A 19242-nucleotide genomic window follows, 5' to 3' on the forward strand; every position below is an offset into this window, starting at 1 on the left:
GACCATCATCCATTTTTTTTTTTAAGGAATAAGGAACGTTAACTATTTCACCCCTGTAAGGAGAAGGGAGTTCAGCATTTCCAGTGGCGTATGTTTGTTTCCAAATGTGAGTGGGACAGCTTTTTGGATGCAGCCACTAAATGTAATTTTCTTAATAAAAAGTGGGAAGGACAGATTTGCCGTTTTCAAATTAATGTATCATGAAACCCACGCCACTGAGTTAAACATATGACTTTCTGATAGACTTTGCCACACCTAAACTGAAGGCAGCATAATTCTATATAGATTTGAAGTGAATAAATTATAGCTATAAGAACACTAAAATATGTGGCACACTACAATGTGTACAGTTGGAATGACTTGTGTCCTAAATTAATTAAATTGCTCATAGTATCATTATAGGCTATGTGAGGTTACCATTAACTTGATGAACGTGTGGACTGTAGATGCATTATCTGGAGAAACATGAAAGATGACCGCTCACCAACCTAATGGACCAAATCTTCTGTCTGTTGACAAATGGAGCTACAGAATTATCTCGCTCTCTAACTCCTTCTTTCTTTCTTTAAATGTCGTGCTCGAACCTTTTTTTCTTAAAGGGGACCCATGAGTTGTTTGCTTCCACAAATGAAACGCCCGCCATACATTCTGTAACTGTTCAGGAATTCTCCTATTTTGATTCTCCGAATTTAAGTAAACTGCAATTGCTCATGTCATTTTAGTATTAGTACAAGCCACCATCCCTGCGAAGTAAAAACGCTTCAGACGTTCTTCTAATGGAACGTGTAAACCCCGCTCTTATAAGCCAAATTGCTGTCCATGGTCCTGAATCTCTGCTGTAGTTTTGGCTGCCGTACACAACTGACGTTAGCATAGCTCTGTTGCACTGCATGTAGACTTCGGGGCAATGCTATTTGCCCGTAAGTGACTCAGTCTTACTTTCTGAATAGTCCACATCCATTTCTCAACAGGAAAACCCAAGGAAATAATCTTGTTTTGCTGTTGACTGGGAAATGTAATGTGTTCAATTTGGGAAATCCAACGTTATGCTTTATACTTTTTGGATTGGACGTGGTGTTTGGACGTGGTCTTATTGAGTTTCTCAATAAGACGTTCTGGTTGGTGATGTATTCTTGAAAAAATGGAATGAGCATCCAAATAATTTCAGGCTCAAGCATGTAAGCCCATCCTCGTACAGACACACAATAACAAATGACCCCATGTGAAGAGTTTGGAATGTCACATTTTCCAAACAAAACATCTCCAAAATTGACATGCTCCTCATTAGCTGGAGTCATTTGCATTCTCTCATAATTGCGCTGCTTTCTTGATTATTAAATGAACCCCATAATTAGTCACCTAAATAGGGTTAATCAGACTCTGCTCATCACTCTTATTATTTTCCCTCAGAAAAAAAGAGAGGAAAAAAGATACTTGATTAATTATATCAGTCTTTTCATCAGCCAGGCTACGATTCCCACTCTGAAATTAATATCATGTTGTAAATGGAGGAAGGAGCGGCCGGACCCAGACAGATGAAAGATTTCACTCAAATTAATTAAGTACTAATTATGCAGTGGGAGTTGGGAGCCGTTTGCATAATAAGCTCCAGTCGAGGAGATCAGTCATGGAGCAGGCTGAGCTGTAGACTAATACACCCTCCGGATACACATGCTGGACCTCACTCTGCCTCTAAAAACTTTGACTGGGATATGTGACCGTCTGGAGTGGGGTTGCAAGTTTCGTGATATTTTGTTTTTGACGTGATAAAGGGACAATATTTGTTTGTTTTTTGTTCTTAGTGCGGATGTTGGTGTGCTCAATGTGATCGAAAATCATATTAATGATCATGTTAAAATTGTTGACCTGATTTATAAAACCATGATGTCATTGTTACTATTACTTTAAACCCTTAGGAATGAGTTTAGAGGAGTCTGACAAACACCTGTGTTCTAAGAGATGATTTGCTCAAAAAGGAACAGAAAAACACTCACATGCTGCACAATTTATATCACATCCAGTAAGGGTAGATGTGATCTCTTTCACTACAAATCTCATCAACAATTATTTCCTACTTTCAACATCAAGACATTGCTTTAAGCTCAAAGCACTGGTAAAAGCTCTAAGCTCCATCTAATCACGAACAACCTGCCTACCCTCTTGCCAGAGGGTTTAAAGAGCCCAATCACCTTCCACTCCAACCCTTTTCATCCCTAGACTTGTATTGTTGATCAGGGATAGTTGTTGTTTGTTGAGTGCAGCAAGGGGGATTATGGGGAAATAAACTCAGTGTATCTTAATTGTCTGGCTAATCACAGCCATTCACCAGTGTATGGACCATGTTCCTGGAGATGATTGGCTCCAGACTCCCAATAATCAATGTTTAGGTCAATAAGGGTGTACAGGCAAGCCTGCCCTTGGAGGCCGAGTGGGATTACAAAGACTATGATTAGTTAATCAAATCAAGAACCCACTTTCTTGTTGGCTGTCCTCTCTTTGTTTATACGTACACCGTATCTAAATGGAAATCATACAGCCTTCCACTTGCGGGAGGGCAAATCTACATGTGAATGATGCTCAGGGTCTTTGTGAATATGTTTAAAGATCTTTCACTTTCAATCTTGGTGGTGTGGCCATCAGTGGCTCCTCTTTGCCAACAACACTGTTGTCCTATCATTTGTACCTAAATTTGTACTTTCCAGACACATTCAAAAAACTCTTTAATCCAGCAGTGCATTAGGGAGAAGGGATTTACTGTATTTTTTTATGTGAACAAGCCCACCCGTTACCTTATGAAAACTTCCTTCCAGGGCCACCAGACTTGACCTGATCATCAGGCCTGGGATCCCTTCGATTCTTCCTCAGTGACAGCAGCCCATTGTTAAGGGGTTCCTACCAGAAAGGTACTGGGTCGAGGCCCCCCTATCCATCTCTGTCCAGAGGCCAATTGATAGTGGCTTGCTGCCTGTGAGGGGGGTTGGGACGTTCCTTTCTGATGAGTGATGGGGGGACCCCTTTGACTCTCAACACATGGTGAGCAGAGGCAGGGTCTATGATGAGGGGTCAGGGGCAGCTGGTGGGGGTAACAAGGGTGGATCATGGCGCAGGGTAGAGAGGGGGGTCACCAGGATCACTAGTTAGGGGGTATTGGGACAAAGCCTCCCAACCAACCACCTGAGTCTATCACTAAACCCATCCATCACCGGCCCGCTTTGTGATATTAGCCTAGCGGCGCCTAATCGTTTCATAATCAGAGGATAATAGGGGTGAGAGTGAAAACTGGCTAACAGGGAGGTCATTCTATGAGAGTCAGTCCATAGGGCTGTGAGTGTCTGCAGAGTGCCTTCCGGCCAGGGGGGCAGCAACATGAGACTGGTGCCGTGATGTACCACTGCTCAGGTCGCTGGCTGTTGAAATCAAATACCCTTTTTGCTCTGTTAAATTGCTGCACTAGTCCACACTTGACCGGTGGGGATCTCATTCTATTTTGACTGTAACTGTTAGCTGCTCCTGGCATTCTCTAATCCCTGCTCTCCTCTCTGTCCCCCCCCCCACACATTCCCTGTGGTGTGGGGGGTTTGAGCTGTCAGGACCTGCTTGGTCGTCGGTCTGCCAACGCTGAACCAGGTCGTCACCCGGAATCCAGTCTCCATGACGGCCAACAGCGAGTTTCCCGGTCCCATCCAACGTCTATAAAGCCGAACAATGGATTTTGGTGTTTCAAAACCCATTGACACTGTATGACTATGTTTAGCTTGTGTTCTGCTCCTCTCTCTTACCAACCGTCTCTGGAGGAGGGGATCCCTCTCTGAATTGCTCCTCCCAAGGTTTCTTCCATTTTTTCTCCCGGTGGGAGTTTTTCTGGGAGTTTTTCCTTGTCTTCCTTGAGGGTTTAGGTTGGTTGAGGGGCAGTTCTATGGGCGCATGTGAAGCCCTCTGTGACATGCTTGCGTGTAAAAAGGGCTATACAAATAAATTTGATTTGATTTGATTTGATTTGAAAATCCATGCTGTGGCCGCCACTAACAGAAGTTGGTTGCCAGGCAGGTAGCTCTAGGTAACGTGTGTCAAATTTGTTCTGTTTGAGCAGTGGTTAATGGTTACACTACTGTATGTGAAGCCTAGGTGTTCTGAAGTGGACACCTGCCACAGAGAGTTCATTGCAGTTGGCGGTAAGGCATTGATACCATGTTTGGTTTAAGGCGGAGACAGGGCTTTTTACTAAAATGTAAGATTCTTTGCTGATCCTTTTTGGGGTGTTTTCATTTCATTTTCACCATCCCTATCCCACACAAGAATATACTTCAAAAAGCAAAGGTCTCCGAAAATATAGGTTTAATGATAAACCTTACGAAACCAAATGAAAAATGTAACACAGATTATCTCTAAACCTCATTGAGGAACGATGCGATTTCAGTCTGGGGTTCTGATTTGAATTGAACCAGGACAGAGGCAAAAGGAGGTTGCCCTTTGAAGGCTGTTAAGCCCAGCTTCGGCTTCGCTTCACTGGGCTGCTCTGGCAGCTTAGCCCCCTAATCACCCTGAGAGGCCTCATAGGGACCAGAGCTGGCCTTCCAGTCAGATCATAGGGTTCACACTGGCATACTGCTGCTGTAAGTGCATGCTAATCTATATGAGATCTCAGACTTTTACAATGGGAGTATTTAGATGGATGGTTCAGAATGTGAACCTTTTGCATCTTTTCTCTGTATTGTCAGTGCAGATACTTCGGAGGCTCTTTCCTGGTTTAATAGAATCAATCGATTTCATCATTGTATTTCATCTTTGATTGGCACAGCACAATCCCATGTTTCTATATGAAAATTCTGCCTGCAGTCGACACATCTCAAATGCCTGTGGAGATAAATGAATAGCCAGTGTACCTGGTCTAAAAAGCCATCAAACAGGAACTGGCTCACTGTAGTTACAGGAAGTTGCATAACCTTTAAAGAGGTCAGCCTTGGGCGTGCGTAGTAAGCTGGATAGGTAATCTGATATGTTATTAACATAGAAGGGGCAGGTGCACCAACCAGCCCCATCCATGCAGGCATGTTAGACACAGGTCATCCATTAGAGAACTAATTCCAAGCTCTAAAAGACTCCCCTCTGCCCTACCCTACCACTCCTGTTGCCATGATACCAAATTGCAGTGATGGATGGTCTGTGCTCAAAAGGGTAAGGAATGTTCAATGTTTATTTGCTTAATACTCAGAGTGGAACATTTTGTTGCTGAAAGTTCTTTGAATTTACGGATGAGGATAATAGAAAATGGATGCCATGTAACAGAACAGCTAATAGGAATATATATCTTATTTCCAACAGTAAAGGGATAGCGTGAAAGACAATTAACAATTTAAACTTGGTACCATTCTATAAATAATGTGTGTTATAGTGTTTGTATGAATCAATAAATAACCATGTTATTCAAATCCCATCCAGCAAAATCAAGTTAACCTTATAGGATAAATGATGAATCGGATACACCTCAACACCTGTCATTATCAAACCCACTCCCATCTCTCTCCATTATCTAGCCCCAAACAGCCCCAGATGCCAAATAAAGCTTTACCGGAGGGATCAGACATCTGCTGCCTTCTGATTGGCCGATGGACCAGCGATATGCTCACCTGTTATCCACACACCAGTGCGTAGTAAACACTCCCAGTCCGACCTGTAGGAGAGCCCATCTGGTGGCCGCCATTGAAACAGGCTCTTTAACAATGACTTCTACGAAAAGGAAAAGGGCAGATTGCGCCACACCACCCAATAAAAACAGGCTATGCATGACATTTAGCTCCTAATACAAGGGTTAGCCCAGCACTGGTTATCCACAGTCTGTGGATCCTATACCAATAAAACTCAGCCAATTTCCGAGAGTATGGGAGGCTTTGTGTAAAGCAGTCTGTATTCATCACAGATATATTTTTCTTTTCAGGGATCTGGACACTGTATAATTAAAAAGCTGTGAAGGGAACGATGTCCCTGTCCCTTTCATATAAACTACAAGTAGATAAATGAAGCCTTTGTTACAGATTGGGAAAATCATTCTATTCTATATTCAGAGTTGACCTATTGTATAGTTTCATAGAATAATAAACTTTTATTGTTAAATGAAAGGCATTTATCTTGGTTCACATAATGGGGCTGGTGGGTAGATGACTAAATAGAGTTTTCCCATGTGAAGATTTTCTTTTAGCAAAACAGTGCCCTCTTGTGTTCAATTGTTTTCTGATTTCAGATCATATAAAGTGTGGAGATTCTCTGTCTTCATTGAGAACTGTCTGTATTTATCCACAGTCTCTGTACTTTCTCCTCACCTCTCCTCTCCATGCATCATCAAACCTTCTTCTGCCTGGCCTGATCTCTCTCCCAAGCCCCGTCAGACTGGGCCTATGGTAAGAGCAGCCATAGACATTTTAAGATTAAAGTCTTGAGACGTGACAGTGCAAAGTGAATACGTCATAGAAAAGGGTAACACATACCTGGTGAGTAAACCACTTCACATGGAAACAGGTGAACTGGTGATGAGAGCTATTTGCTTGGTTGGGATGAGGTTTGGACAACAATCCATATACAGCTGCTAGCACTAATGAAGGTAATTACCACTGCAATGAAATTACCCTATCTGAGGGAATGGACGAGGGAAACAAGTGGTTGTGAGGCATAAGTGTGTGTGTGTGGGGGAGGGGGGGATGTGTGTGTCTGGTTGAGTGTATGTGTGTGTATCTATGTGTGCCTTTGTCTAAATACAAGTGTTATTGAATGTGTGTCAATATGTGTGTATGTGTGTGTGTGTTTATGTATGTGTGTGTGTTTGTGTTTATGTATGTGTGTGTGAGTGCATGCATCCCTCTCCATGTCAGTTTCTTTCACTCTCTCCCTCACTGCTCCTAATATCAATATCTCTTTGTTAGCCCACAATAATTCCATTTGGTCCTCATATCCGCCATATCAGATTCTAGTTTGTACAGGGTAATTAGCAGAGGAAGACAAGCCTCCACACCATGAGGAAATGTCTGGTGACATCACCCCCACTGGGTTAGACACGGAACATTCATGTCATTTTACTAAGCTCTCAAGAGAAAGGCAAATAGATGGAAGGTTGAAAAAAAGATGTAGATGAGAGAGAAGAGGGAGACTGGGATAACCCACTGTATGAGAGACGTGAAGGGACATGGAGGGAGAATTGAAAAGAGGGGGAGTTAGTCTAGATTGGATGGACTGTGTCTCCCTGCAGGTCTTTAATCTCTCATCAGTATTAGCTAACACAGAGTGCAGAGGAAAGGTTCTCAGTACTAATGCCAGCTGCCATTCAGATGGAGACACACTATCCAGCAGGGACTGGGAGTGTGTGGATGAGGAGGAGATTAACGGAGAATCAGGCAGGGAGAGACACACACACATGCACACATACTGTACATACACAAACTCCTGCGCATAGAGATGGTCCCTTGCAGATGGCCACATCTTTCAGTCTTCAAGTCAGACAGCCAACCCGCCCACCTCCCTACCAACACTCCATCCACATCGTTCCAATAAGAGCAATTTGTTGAGGCCAGAGCATCCCCCTGTGTTGTCAAATGGAACTGCTCACAAAATGTACTGTCACTTTACCTTTATTCTTTTGGTCTTCTTACCTTCTTTTTGTATGTTGGTTGAATGAAAGTATCTGATAAATGAATAACATTTAAAATTTAAATATGTAATGTAATGTAATGTATAACATGTAGAGCTGCCATTATCTGTTCTCCCATGAAATGAGCATTCATACTAACGTCAATACTGACTGAAGTTGATAAAACAAATGACCAGATCAGTAAACTGAAGTGCTTTATTCATAAAGTGCCATGACAATATAGTAGCAGTAGCATTGTAAAACAAGTAATGCATGGTATACTGAATTTAAGATATGGTATTTTGCTATTTCACAGGCAAGAATTTTCTATTCCTACAAACTCGTTATACTCAGTTAATTCATTTTCTGTGAGTTAAAGTCCAATGAACCACCTTGGATGTCAGACACAGCAGGTCACCCTAGATAGTCTCCAGACTGCCCATCATCACTACCTTCCTCTGTGTCGTCATAGAAATACTCTTCCTCCTTCTCCTGTCGCCCTCTCATCACTCTCACCACTGATGAACAGATCAAAAAGGGAGGATTTAAACGTTTCTGCCAATCTGATAACAGTTTTATAAAATAAGACTTCAAAGACAAGTTAACTTTTGTTTGACTTTTGATTGATAAGTGACTCTTAAATAAGCCTTAGTTGAGAATCTCCCAAAATAGTGTTGTGGAACTCACTCTGTCTGAGCACGGTGAGACGGGCGGAGGCAGACGACTCCCCCAATGCATTGTGGGAAATGCAGGAGTAGACCCCTGCGTCAGAAGTGTGGAGACCCTGTATCTGCAGCGCTGGGGGCCACCTCTAGCCTGGGAGGGGGAAAGGGAGGGAGTCTGGGCATAAGAACAGACCAGATCAAATGGTCAAAGGTCAAACAGGAAAATATTTAATTAATTTATCTTAAATGAATACATGAAAGACTGTTAATGACATCCTCATCATCAGACCTGGACAGATATATGGGGATCGTCCCCTGGCAGGAAGTTGTCACTCCCCTTCTTTCTCCAGCTCAGGTTGGGGAGGGGGTATGCAGTGACCTCACAGCCAAACACTATGTCGTTTCCTGTGTAGTTGGAGAGGTCCCTGGGCGCCCTGGATATGCGGGGAGCTGAGTGAGAGAGAAGCACCACAAGGTTAACTATTAACACCTCAACTGGTTTCATTCATCTTTGAAATGCCACTGTTGTTCTACTGTGAACAACCAACAGAGTTGTTTAGGACTACCCCTTCAAGATAGCAATGTCCACTAATACATCAAAGTGGCTTTAGATACTATTTCTGGTTGCCAGACACAGAGTGGCTATATTTACCAGAGTAGCATGGTCCATGTCCAGTGAGTCTCACGGTGGCATTTCCTCTGCTGGCAGCTTCTTTCAGCTGGCACAGGTTGGGGTAGGTGTGTCCATCAGAGCCACACACTGGCCCCTGAGCCTGACACACACACTTAGGCTCAGGGTTCTCCCTGGCCTGGCCCCTCCGCCCTCTCTTTGTTTTCCTCTGGCACACCAGCCCCTCTCCGCAGCGCCCATAGAACTCCTGAGCCCCACCAGGGTCACACTGCTGGCCCTCCACGTTGCCACACTGCTCACAGCAGCCGCAGCTGTCCCGAACTCGCCCAGCTGGGCAGTCATGCAGCGCCAGAGGACAGCGCTGTAGATCACACTCCCCACAGCCCTCACCCTCTTCCCAGAGACGCAGCCAGCCACGGTGCTGAGGGGGGACCCCCAAGGATGGAAGGATACATATGACCAGACAGATACTAACACACAACCAGACATGAGTACTAAAAGCCATGGCATCTGTGATGTGCAGTATGCACACATTCACAGATGTAGAGGTATCTCCTCTGGACCTGCTTATGAATTTGAGGGAAGCTGTAAGGATGTAGAGTCTTCACCTGGTTGTTTGTTAAAGTCCGAGCACAAACCGATAAAAAAATGTTTACTGATCCCAAAAAGGCTTTTGCTGTGGTTCCTTCTTTCTCTCTTCTGTGCCACTGTGTCCTCACTACTAGGTCTCTTGTTCAGTTTACCCCAGCTTGTTTCAAAGGATTCTTACTTTTATGTTGCTCTCTCCTCATTATTTTCCTTCAGCTCCAAGTTGTTCTTCATGGAAATTAAGCAAAGAACGAAGCGGTGTGGGAGGAATCTTCACCCCCCAAAACCTTGAGTGGTCTCTTGTCTCCTCTCTCACAGTGCCTCAGTCTTTCTTCATATGCCAGTGTCTCCGGGCAAGGCATAACTGGCACAAGGAGTACAAATATGGCACAGCATAGAAAAGAATGTGTATTGAGATGAGTGCTCCTTCTTCTGCTTCGTAGTGAGACCGTGAAGGGATTTTCACATACTGTAGGTGGTATACCAAAACTAACACATAATATGGTAACACAGATTTATTATGGTATGTACATAAGGTACATGCATATAGATATCTCTGTATGAATCTCTTTTTGTCACTCTCTCAAAATCACTGTCTCTAGCAGAGTGGCATGAAATTCCTTGGTCTGACGTCTCCTATGTCATTTAGGTAAATCTGCCTACATGTTGAAGCATGTAAAAAATAAAAAGGTTAAATAAAAAGAAATGTTATATATGTATAATGTCTGGGGGTCAGATGGCTGACCGGTTAGGGACTTGGACTATTAGTCAGAAGGTTGTTGGTTTGTTTCCCAGCCGTGCAAATGACGCTGTGTCCTTGGGCAAGGCACTTCACCCTACTTGCCTCGGGAAAAATGTGCCTGTACTATGTTATACAATGTTTGTTCTTTGTGCTCAGATGTTTTTCATCTTGGGAAAATAAAATTATTTTAAATACAATGAACTGCTGTTCCTCATCATGTGCTGGTGAAGAGGATTCTAAAGTAATAATATTTTTTCCTCCAGTTCTCCTTCAGTGAAAGAGGGCATGGACGCACATCTGGCATCAAATTAACTGCTTCTACAATAAATACACTGTGTGGGTAGAGATGTGGCTTGGAAAGAGTGACTTCTGACGTCAGTGCGCGTGAGGCTTCCTGGTTTGACGACGTCCACGTTTCATTAGTGTGAAGGCAGCGACAAAAGTATGGATGTTCATTGACCGTCGACGATACTAAATAAAAGTACTCTCTGATGAACATGCAAATGTTTAGCCACTAGCCAGTCAGTCAGAGTCAGTTGCATAAATATTTTTGTAATGTGACCAAAAGAAATGAGGCAAGGCTATTATATATCGTTTCAGATAAAAGAATGTTATGGCATAAGAATGAAATTGGAAAATGATAGCGCTATACCAAAATCGTAGCTTTTATTTTGAAAAGAAAGCACTGGCATAATATTCTGACTTGACGCAGCTCCACGTAGTGATGTACAGAACAGGAAGCAGGAACGTAGACCCAAATGTTGACAAGTTCTTTAACAACTTTGTTCATTCTTGGCAGTCATCAGTGACTCTCTGCCGCATTGGCCAGTGATTTGCTTCGGGTGGAGGTTTTTCCCTTCGTTGTACAGAACGTTAAGGTGAGAATTGTGTAAATTCACTTATAGGAGGTTAATGTACTGATGTTGCTGTTAATGTACAGCTTTACTAAACCGAACGCTATGAACATAATGCCATTGCAGTTGTTGCATTATAAAGATAGCCTGTCATTACACTTAGAATGGAATACAAGAGGAATGTGTTGTTTGATATTAATATTAGTTGGTTATGCGAAGCGGTACGTGGCACAAGTGCACAGAGAGAGATGGCATTACCACCCATCCAAAACATTCTGGGAGACACACTGGACTTTTAATTGAATGGCAGCAATAATGTTCATGTCACTGGATTTTGTTATTCAATAACGATAGTGCGCTCTGACTTGTTATACTAGAGACACTTCTCTGAGCTGACCGAAGGACAGATATATGAAAAAAGCTAACGACATTGGCCGGGTTTCCCAGATTCGTTAATAAGCTCTTAACGCTAAGAGCGTCTTAAGAACGTTCTAAGGGCGCTCTAGAACGTTCTTAGAACGTTGTTAAGAAGATCTTAGTGTTAAGAGCTTCTTAACGAATCTGGGAAACCCGGCCATTATTAGTGAACGTCTAGAATCCAAACCGTATCCTGGTTACTCTGACCAGGTACAGTGGCACCCGAGGCTATGACGTGTCCAGTGGGTGGGGTGGGGCAGAGTTTAACACGTTTGACGTTTGTCCTGGCTTATAAACCAACCAGGTTTTCAGGATTGCCCTGTCACATTCATGACACGATTCATCAGCATTTCTTATTGGCAATCTGTGAGATCATCCATGTCAGTGAATCTATTCAGTACAACAGGCTTGGTGACCACACAGTTTTATTACAAGACCTCTCAAATTCAGAAGTGATAAGCCAGAATAGTTTCAAGGGGAGAAAATGTCACTGTTTCTACTGATGAAGTGCACTGTGGAGTAAGTTTGTCTTGTGTTGTGCAATGCTAAGACAGGTGGCGAGGATGGCAGAGAAGGTCCTAGTGACAGGTGGGGGGGGCTACATCGGCAGCCACTGTGTGGTGGAGCTGATTGAGGCAGGCTTCTGCCCTGTGGTCATAGATAACTTCAGCAATGCTGTTCGAGGTAAGTGTCCATAACTCAACAGAAAGTGTATTATAGCCATGCAGACGGTTCTATGTTTGTTTTTGTGATTTGTGATGCTGATAGCCAATAAAGATGTGTGTGTGTCTGTGTCTTCTGTTCTGGAGGAGAGGGGGATGTACCAGAGAGCCTGCGCAGGGTAGAGAAGGTTCTGAACACCAGTATCGAGTTCCATGAGCTTGACCTGCTTGATCGTCCTGGCCTGGAGAAGATCTTCAAAAAGGTCAGAGGTTATTCACAATGATTCTATTCATACCCACACATTTACATTTGTATTTATATGTTGTTTAACTGTGTCTTTATTTGTGTATCTGAACAGCATACGTTTAGTGCTGTAATGCACTTTGCTGGTCTGAAGGCTGTTGGGGAGTCTGTGAAACAACCCTTGAAATACTATCGTGTCAACCTCACTGGGACCATTAATTTGTTAGAGGTGAGGTGCAAAGGAGTTGTAGCCTTGTGCCCTGCACACCTCAGTCCCAGCTTGCCCTGCACTGTTTGAAGTAATTTACTGCTGCTTGCTTGTCACCTTTCTGCATGAATACCTGTCTGTGGGTGTGTGTGTTTTATGTAATGGTTTTCCCACTTACTTACACAACAATTGACATTACCATAATCCCTGTATACAGACTCATTGGCTGTTTGTCGAATGCCTTCGTTGTGTCGCTTTGCTATAATGTTAACCTGTTGATGCCAGGTGTGTGAGCACTTAGGCTGGTGTCAGCTGTAGATTGCTTTCTCAATGGCTGCTGTGTGTACATGTTCTGTGCATCTGCATGTGGCTCAGGTGATGCAGGCTCACGGAGTACACAATCTGGTCTTCAGCAGCTCGGCCACTGTGTACGGGGACCCCCAGCGCCTGCCCATAGACGAACAGCACCCTGTGGGGGGCTGCACCAACGCTTACGGCAAGACCAAGTACTTCATAGAGGAGATGATTATGGACCAGTGCAGTGCTGAGAAGGTACTGTACAGCTCACAGAGGTGTCATCTGCTGTATATTTTTAGGTACACAGACACACTGTAAACAAGTCTTTTTTGGCTTGCTATAGCATGTTTTTTCAGTCCATTTAGATGTTTGTGTTTTAGCTTCATGTGGCGAATGTAAATGTGTGTTCATGTGTGTTGGTAGGACTGGAATGCGGTGCTGCTAAGATACTTCAACCCCATTGGAGCTCACTCCACTGGGGTCATAGGAGAAGACCCACAGGGCATTCCCAATAACCTGCTGCCTTACGTAGCCCAGGTAGCTGAAGGAAGAACCTAAAAGTAAATAAATATAAAACAATAAGGAAACAAATTATAAATAAATACCCAAATTGTGTTCTTATTCTTCTTCAGGTTGCTATTGGGAGGAGAAAACACCTAAATGTGTTTGGGAATGACTACAACACTGTTGATGGAACAGGTAAAAGGCCTAAAGATTGATCAGTGATTGAACGGGATTAAAGGTGTCTGAATAGTCTTTATATATTCGAATGCAAAGTACCCAGTCATGGTTTATAACTACATACCTCTTTTTTTAGGAGTAAGAGATTACATCCACGTTGTGGATTTGGCTAAAGGACACATTGCCGCTCTCAAGAAACTGAAGGACAACTGTGGAAGCAAGGTAAATGCTCTCACCAACTAATTCCTGTTTTTCTCTCTGTGTGCCTGCTGGCTTTTTTACTTTCCACTTGTATTCTCTAATACACACTTAATCATAACGCTGATGTTTGTCTCTCTCTGTGGATAGGTATATAACCTGGGAACAGGTACAGGTTACTCTGTGCTCCAGATGGTCAAAGCAATGGAGAAGGCCTCAGGGAGACAGGTGAGTGACAGTAATGACTTAATAACCTTGTAAGAACATACCAGGATGCAGACATTAGGGCAGTACTGTGTATGTACACAATAACATCTGTGTGTTATTTGTCTAGGTTAAGGTGAAAAGCAGTAGTCTTTGGGGGAAAATGACTGAAGTACATGGGGTCCATTGATATATACATACACATACACACACACACACACACACACACACACACACACACACACACACACACACACACACACACACACACTGTTAACTCCATTCTTAGGTGTATACTGAATATGGTGAGGTAATAGCAGCAGAGCTAAAAGTCATGTCTAGAAGATTAAAATGTTTAAAACAACCACACGTCACAGACTCCCTAAAAAATATAACTGATGATACAGCTGATGACAGGGAAAACCACTATAAAGGGGGGTGTTTTTGACTGTGTACATTTCTCTATAGATCCCCTACCAGTTTGCACCCAGAAGAGGTGGAGATGTAGCATCCTGCTATGCTGACCCTGGTCTGGCTGAGAAGGAGCTGGGCTGGAAAGCTGACTTTGATCTGGAGAGGATGTGTAAGGACTCTGACATAATAAAATGAACTTGATCATCATGCCTGTTGGGATTAGGTCATCATCATTGGCCCCAATTGTTTTGACTGAGGAAGCGCTCCATTGTCACCGATAGATTGTTTTATGGTCATGGTACTGTAAAAGGTCATTATGATAGGGACTGTCCTATTTGAGGATGTACATAGTTTCCTTTCTGCACATCCACTTAAGCTCTCTCTGTTTGTGTCTCAGGTGAGGACCTGTGGCGCTGGCAGTCGAAGAACCCTTCTGGATTCCTCAACAGCCCAGCTTCGTGATGTTACTCACCAGCTTACAACAGTGGCCAAAGCAAATCATGACGTTGTTTTTATATTATAAAACTTAGAGGGACCTCAAGACAAAATGAATGATTACATGGCATAATGTTTGAGATTGTCTGAAAATGCCAGATCGCTTTGCTTCTAATTATTGCTTTCTTAATGAAACATACTATAGATCAATCTCTGTTCGTCATTTTACTGTACAGCCATACAAATTAATTGTCATCACACAAGCCATAATATGAACACAAACAAATATATATATATTAAAATGACTAAATATTGTCATTGTCATTTGTGATTGTGTTGTGTGTCTGTGTGTGTTGGGAAGGGGGTAGTTACAGAGATCACAATTGACAGATTGCAGATGATGCAATGTAGGCCTAATCAAGTTAAACCCACTTTGGATTGTACTGTGTTCATACAATTAAATGTCAAGACAGATACATAATGTCTAAAGTTTCCATTGGTTCCAATGTTATGCAGTTGTATGATAAATTAAAGCTGGAAAAAGAGCACTAGGGCTTTAAATGACTTCTTGGCCCTCGGGCGCTCTTGCTAAACACCCACGTCAGCACAGCAGTTTTTTCGGTCTAACAAAACGGGTTTCGGTCTTTAGGGCTGAGCAGGAAGTGAATGAATGTGTACCCTTAACCAGAAAAAGGAGTGAATGTACTAACGTTTAAAATGGAAATGGTGACAGAGATGAGGTCGAATAGGATTTATCGGGCACCGGGTGAATCAGGTCACCAGTGAGTATTTACAGATAAAATGTTGAGGGGAGAGCATCGGCAGAAACTAGGGAAGCGGGTATGTCAGGGCGTAAGCGGGTCTTGCAGATATCGCGTGCCTGAGAAAGGGACGCTGGGTTCCGCAGCAGGCAAATTCTCTCCCCGCGGCTGTGCTCTGCAGCTCTGGCAGGAATAGGGTGATCCATGGATCAAATATCGGGTGTAGAGGGAGAGAGCTCATCTTCACAAATTATATTATCATGTTTGGCTGTTGTAATTACCATTGCTGATATGTCCTACAATATGTAGTCTATTGTGCGGGGGCTGTGGTAAGTGGGCGTCTCTCCAGGTCTCACTGGGCTGCGCTCGCGCGCAGCTACCCGCTTTTCTTTCGCTTGCACTATCAACAGTCGCAGCACATACAAGCTGGTTTCGAGAATGCAGTGAAATTGCAACAATTGAATTGAATCATTGCAACATTTTTATTATGCAACATCGACTCAAACCGGGTGTTACTGTAACCTACTGTACATCGGGCACTACAGCACACCTTCTGGGCGAATGAGTCCAGTAACATATTTCTTCTTAAATCGATAAGCGTATTCAATGTGTTAAAAATAATTATTTAGAAATAAGAATAGCCTTATTAAAGTTGCTGGGGAAATGATTATAGCCTCAATGGAGGCTCGTATGGCCCATTTTGTTCCTTTGTTTATGGAATCTTTATTCTGGCCATTTCTCGTCATTTATTTCCTAGCCTCGCATCATAGTTTTTGTTATCTTAAATGTTTCAATTTGCATCCTTGACGTTTGATGGATGTTGTTACCCGATGCGTTCGCCTCGTCGGGTGTTGCCCCTTCAATAAAAAAAAGATGCTTGACTGGCGGCTTATTCGACCACTCAAGTTGCTGGATTGTGGGTTGTGGGCGGGAGTTTCAGCGGATTTGACTTTGCTTCACCGTGAAAACGAAAGAGTTTCTATCCAAACCTGACTTTAGGGTGAACGAACCGCAATGTTCTAATTAAATACATGTATAGTTAACTAAACCTTGTAGCGCACCTATTTTATCAACTTTGATCAGATAACTTATTCAATATTAAACTCACACTGCAAATTATGCACTACCAATAGTTACAATTCTTAAAGTATAATATATATATATATATATATATATTACACATACAGTACTACACATACAGTAAATATACATTAGGGCTACCATGCCATAATGCACTACCCTTTGTCCATGTGTTCTGTGTTTCAGACAGACCCAGCGGTGGTTCCACAGCACAGACATCACTGCTGACCACCAGAGCTGTCTGCTAAAACAGCTGGATGAGCAGCGGCACCAGGAGCTCTTCTGTGACTGCAACATCCTGGTGGAGGGTCAGCTCTACAGAGCCCATCGCAATGTCCTCTTCGCCAGCAGCGGCTACTTCCGGATGCTTCTCTCCCAAGGCTCAGAGAGCGTTGACGGAGACCCCATCAGCGCCTCCTTTGATGTCTTCAGCCCCGACACCTTTACCGTCATCCTGGACTTCATCTACTCAGGCCACCTGGATCTCTCCAGCCACAACGTCATCGAAGTGATGTCGGCCGCCAGCTACCTGCAGATGAACAATGTCATCAGCTACTGCAAAGACTTCATCAAGTCTTCTCTAGAGATCAGCGCTAAGGATGACGATGATCGTTACCTCAGTCTGTCAGAGACCAGCAGCTTCCCCCAGGAGGTCGGAGAGGATGCAGTTGAGCAGCAGGCAGCCTGTTCCGGCAGCCCCCCGGCAGCCCTCTGGTCCCACGATAGTTCAAGGTCCCAGGGGGTCTACCTTGTAAAGGATCCAGACTTGGAGGTCCCGGACCTAAAGCAGGACCCTGGAAGTCCCATTCACACCAAGCCCAGCCAGCAACAATGCAGTGATGCAGAGGGTCCCCACGACCCAGGTGATCCCCTGTTCACGCTGCCTGTCCCAGGACGGAGGCGCAGGGGGGCAGCCAAGAGGAAGGCCTACGGCACTCGCTCAGCCACCCAGGAGGCCTTGGAGGTGGAGGAGGCTCGATCACAGAAGGCAGAGAAGGCAGAGGAGCTGTATGCTACGCTGCCCACAATTCTGGGTGTTGTTGGACTCTTCAACAAAGGTGAGCCCTTTGTTGAAACTATTGACAAATGCAAAGTCAGGTTACAGAATAAGTTAGATACTGTATCCAGCTTTGAGGGATTTAAAGTATTTCACAATCAAATTCATAATAAATACAAATGAGGTTACTTAGGGTAGAAACGTTTCTAAAAGCCTTTCTTTCCACAGACCTGAACCCCTCCATGCGCTTCAAGTGCCCCTTCTGTACCCACACGGTAAAGAGGAAGGCAGACCTTAAGAGACATTTGCGATGTCACACAGGGGAGCGGCCTTACCCCTGTCAGGCCTGCAACAAACGCTTCACCCGCCTAGAACACCTGCGCAGCCACTATGAGACGGTTAGTCTCACCCGGGACTAACACACACATCTGACAAATATCATTTTCTGGGTGTATTTGTGATATTCAGTTGGCAAATTGCTTATGGACATATTTCTCATTTGAAACCTTACTTTTTTTCATGATATACAGATTCATCAGGCTCGGAAGCTGGTTTGCAGGAAGTGCAAACGTCTGGTAACAGAGGACAGTGGACAGGTAGTGTGTGAGGGGACGCGGCGCTACCGCCTTTGTACTGAATGTATTCGGGAGACAACGGGCTGTGAGGACCTACCCATGGATAGCATAGATGGGACCAATGAGGAGCCTGCTCTATTGCTGGGCGTTGATGGAGTGGAGGAGGGAGAGACTCAACGGTCCTGGCTGGTTGCTGACGATGATGACTTGGCAGAGGACTCGGGGGCTGACCTCATCATCCAGGAAGTGGATGACAGCGATGAGGAATTACAGTGAAAATGTTTGTGTGGATGTATCAAAGAATATATTTGACTGTTTATGCAAAATGTAAGTAACATTTATTGTTGTAAATGCCAATGATGTACTTACTATAATTACATTTTAAAGGATTGAATTGAAAGATTTTCTCAAGTTATGTAAAACAACGTTGTTTTTACACTTTTGTTCAGTTTTAATGTTAAGGACATGCTTTTTCTGGGTGAATGCAAGTTACATGTTCAGAGCTCTCAAGTTTTATAAAACGTTTGGATTACCACACCTGTATATTATGTTCTGCCATTGGCAGTTTATGGTCATGCATGTGTATTAAGAAGAATTATGTTCAGCTTTAAAAAGTAAGTGACAAAATTGAGTATTGATGACAAACTTATTAATGAGATTAATTAATGAGAAATCTGGGCTTTTTAATTGTTGAATTGCATTGACACTTCCGTGTGCAGCATTTTGTTTAATTTATTATTATGTTGTTTGTCCACAGTTGATTGTGAACCATGCTGATTATTATGATAATTAATTATTTATTACCTTTTGTACTTTTTTCCGCATAATAAAGATATTTATATACAGTGAATATTTCGTTACTATTGTTAGCCTACATCTAGGGCACTAGATGCAACATCTACACATCTTCTACTGTGCAGTCCTATTTTTTCCAACTACATTTTCTCAGTGCACTACCAGTAGATGACAGTATT

At 43.3% G+C, this 19242-nt stretch overlaps 3 protein-coding genes across 5 annotated transcripts; 2 read left to right on the forward strand and 1 right to left on the reverse strand.

Moving 5' to 3' along the window:
• Nucleotides 1-7966: 7966 nt before the first annotated feature.
• LOC124466435 (kazal-type serine protease inhibitor domain-containing protein 1-like) lies at nt 7967-9669 on the reverse strand. The gene is given in 5 exon segments (XM_047018281.1): nt 7967-8133; nt 8303-8410; nt 8413-8431; nt 8570-8730; nt 8933-9669. Coding segments are annotated over 5 exon segments (876 nt in total). The 5' UTR covers nt 9417-9669; the 3' UTR covers nt 7967-8029.
• Nucleotides 9670-10952: 1283 nt separating this feature from the next.
• On the forward strand, nt 10953-15169 carry gale (UDP-galactose-4-epimerase). 3 transcript variants are annotated; one of them, XM_047014750.1, is made up of 11 exons: nt 10953-11119; nt 12063-12196; nt 12322-12437; nt 12534-12647; nt 13002-13178; nt 13347-13460; nt 13556-13622; nt 13741-13826; nt 13953-14030; nt 14475-14589; nt 14818-15169. In XM_047014750.1, exons 2-11 carry the CDS (start codon nt 12076-12078, stop codon nt 14880-14882), a joined length of 1053 nt encoding a protein of 350 aa, XP_046870706.1. In that variant the 5' UTR covers nt 10953-11119; nt 12063-12075; the 3' UTR covers nt 14883-15169. The 3 variants fall into 3 exon arrangements, with proteins under 3 accessions (XP_046870706.1, XP_046870726.1, XP_046870715.1); XM_047014770.1 differs by having other exon boundaries at nt 12325-12437; XM_047014759.1 differs by having other exon boundaries at nt 12067-12196.
• A 304-nt stretch (nt 15170-15473) lies between these two features.
• Nucleotides 15474-19112, forward strand: zbtb8a (zinc finger and BTB domain containing 8A). Its single transcript, XM_047015175.1, has 4 exons — nt 15474-15637; nt 16883-17754; nt 17922-18091; nt 18224-19112. The coding sequence occupies exons 1-4, from the start codon at nt 15573-15575 to the stop codon at nt 18542-18544; spliced, it is 1428 nt and encodes a 475-aa protein (XP_046871131.1). The 5' UTR covers nt 15474-15572; the 3' UTR covers nt 18545-19112.
• Nucleotides 19113-19242: the final 130 nt, after the last annotated feature.

This window comes from Hypomesus transpacificus, chromosome 3, assembly GCF_021917145.1.
Source record: "Hypomesus transpacificus isolate Combined female chromosome 3, fHypTra1, whole genome shotgun sequence".
Taxonomy (NCBI): domain Eukaryota; kingdom Metazoa; phylum Chordata; class Actinopteri; order Osmeriformes; family Osmeridae; genus Hypomesus; species Hypomesus transpacificus.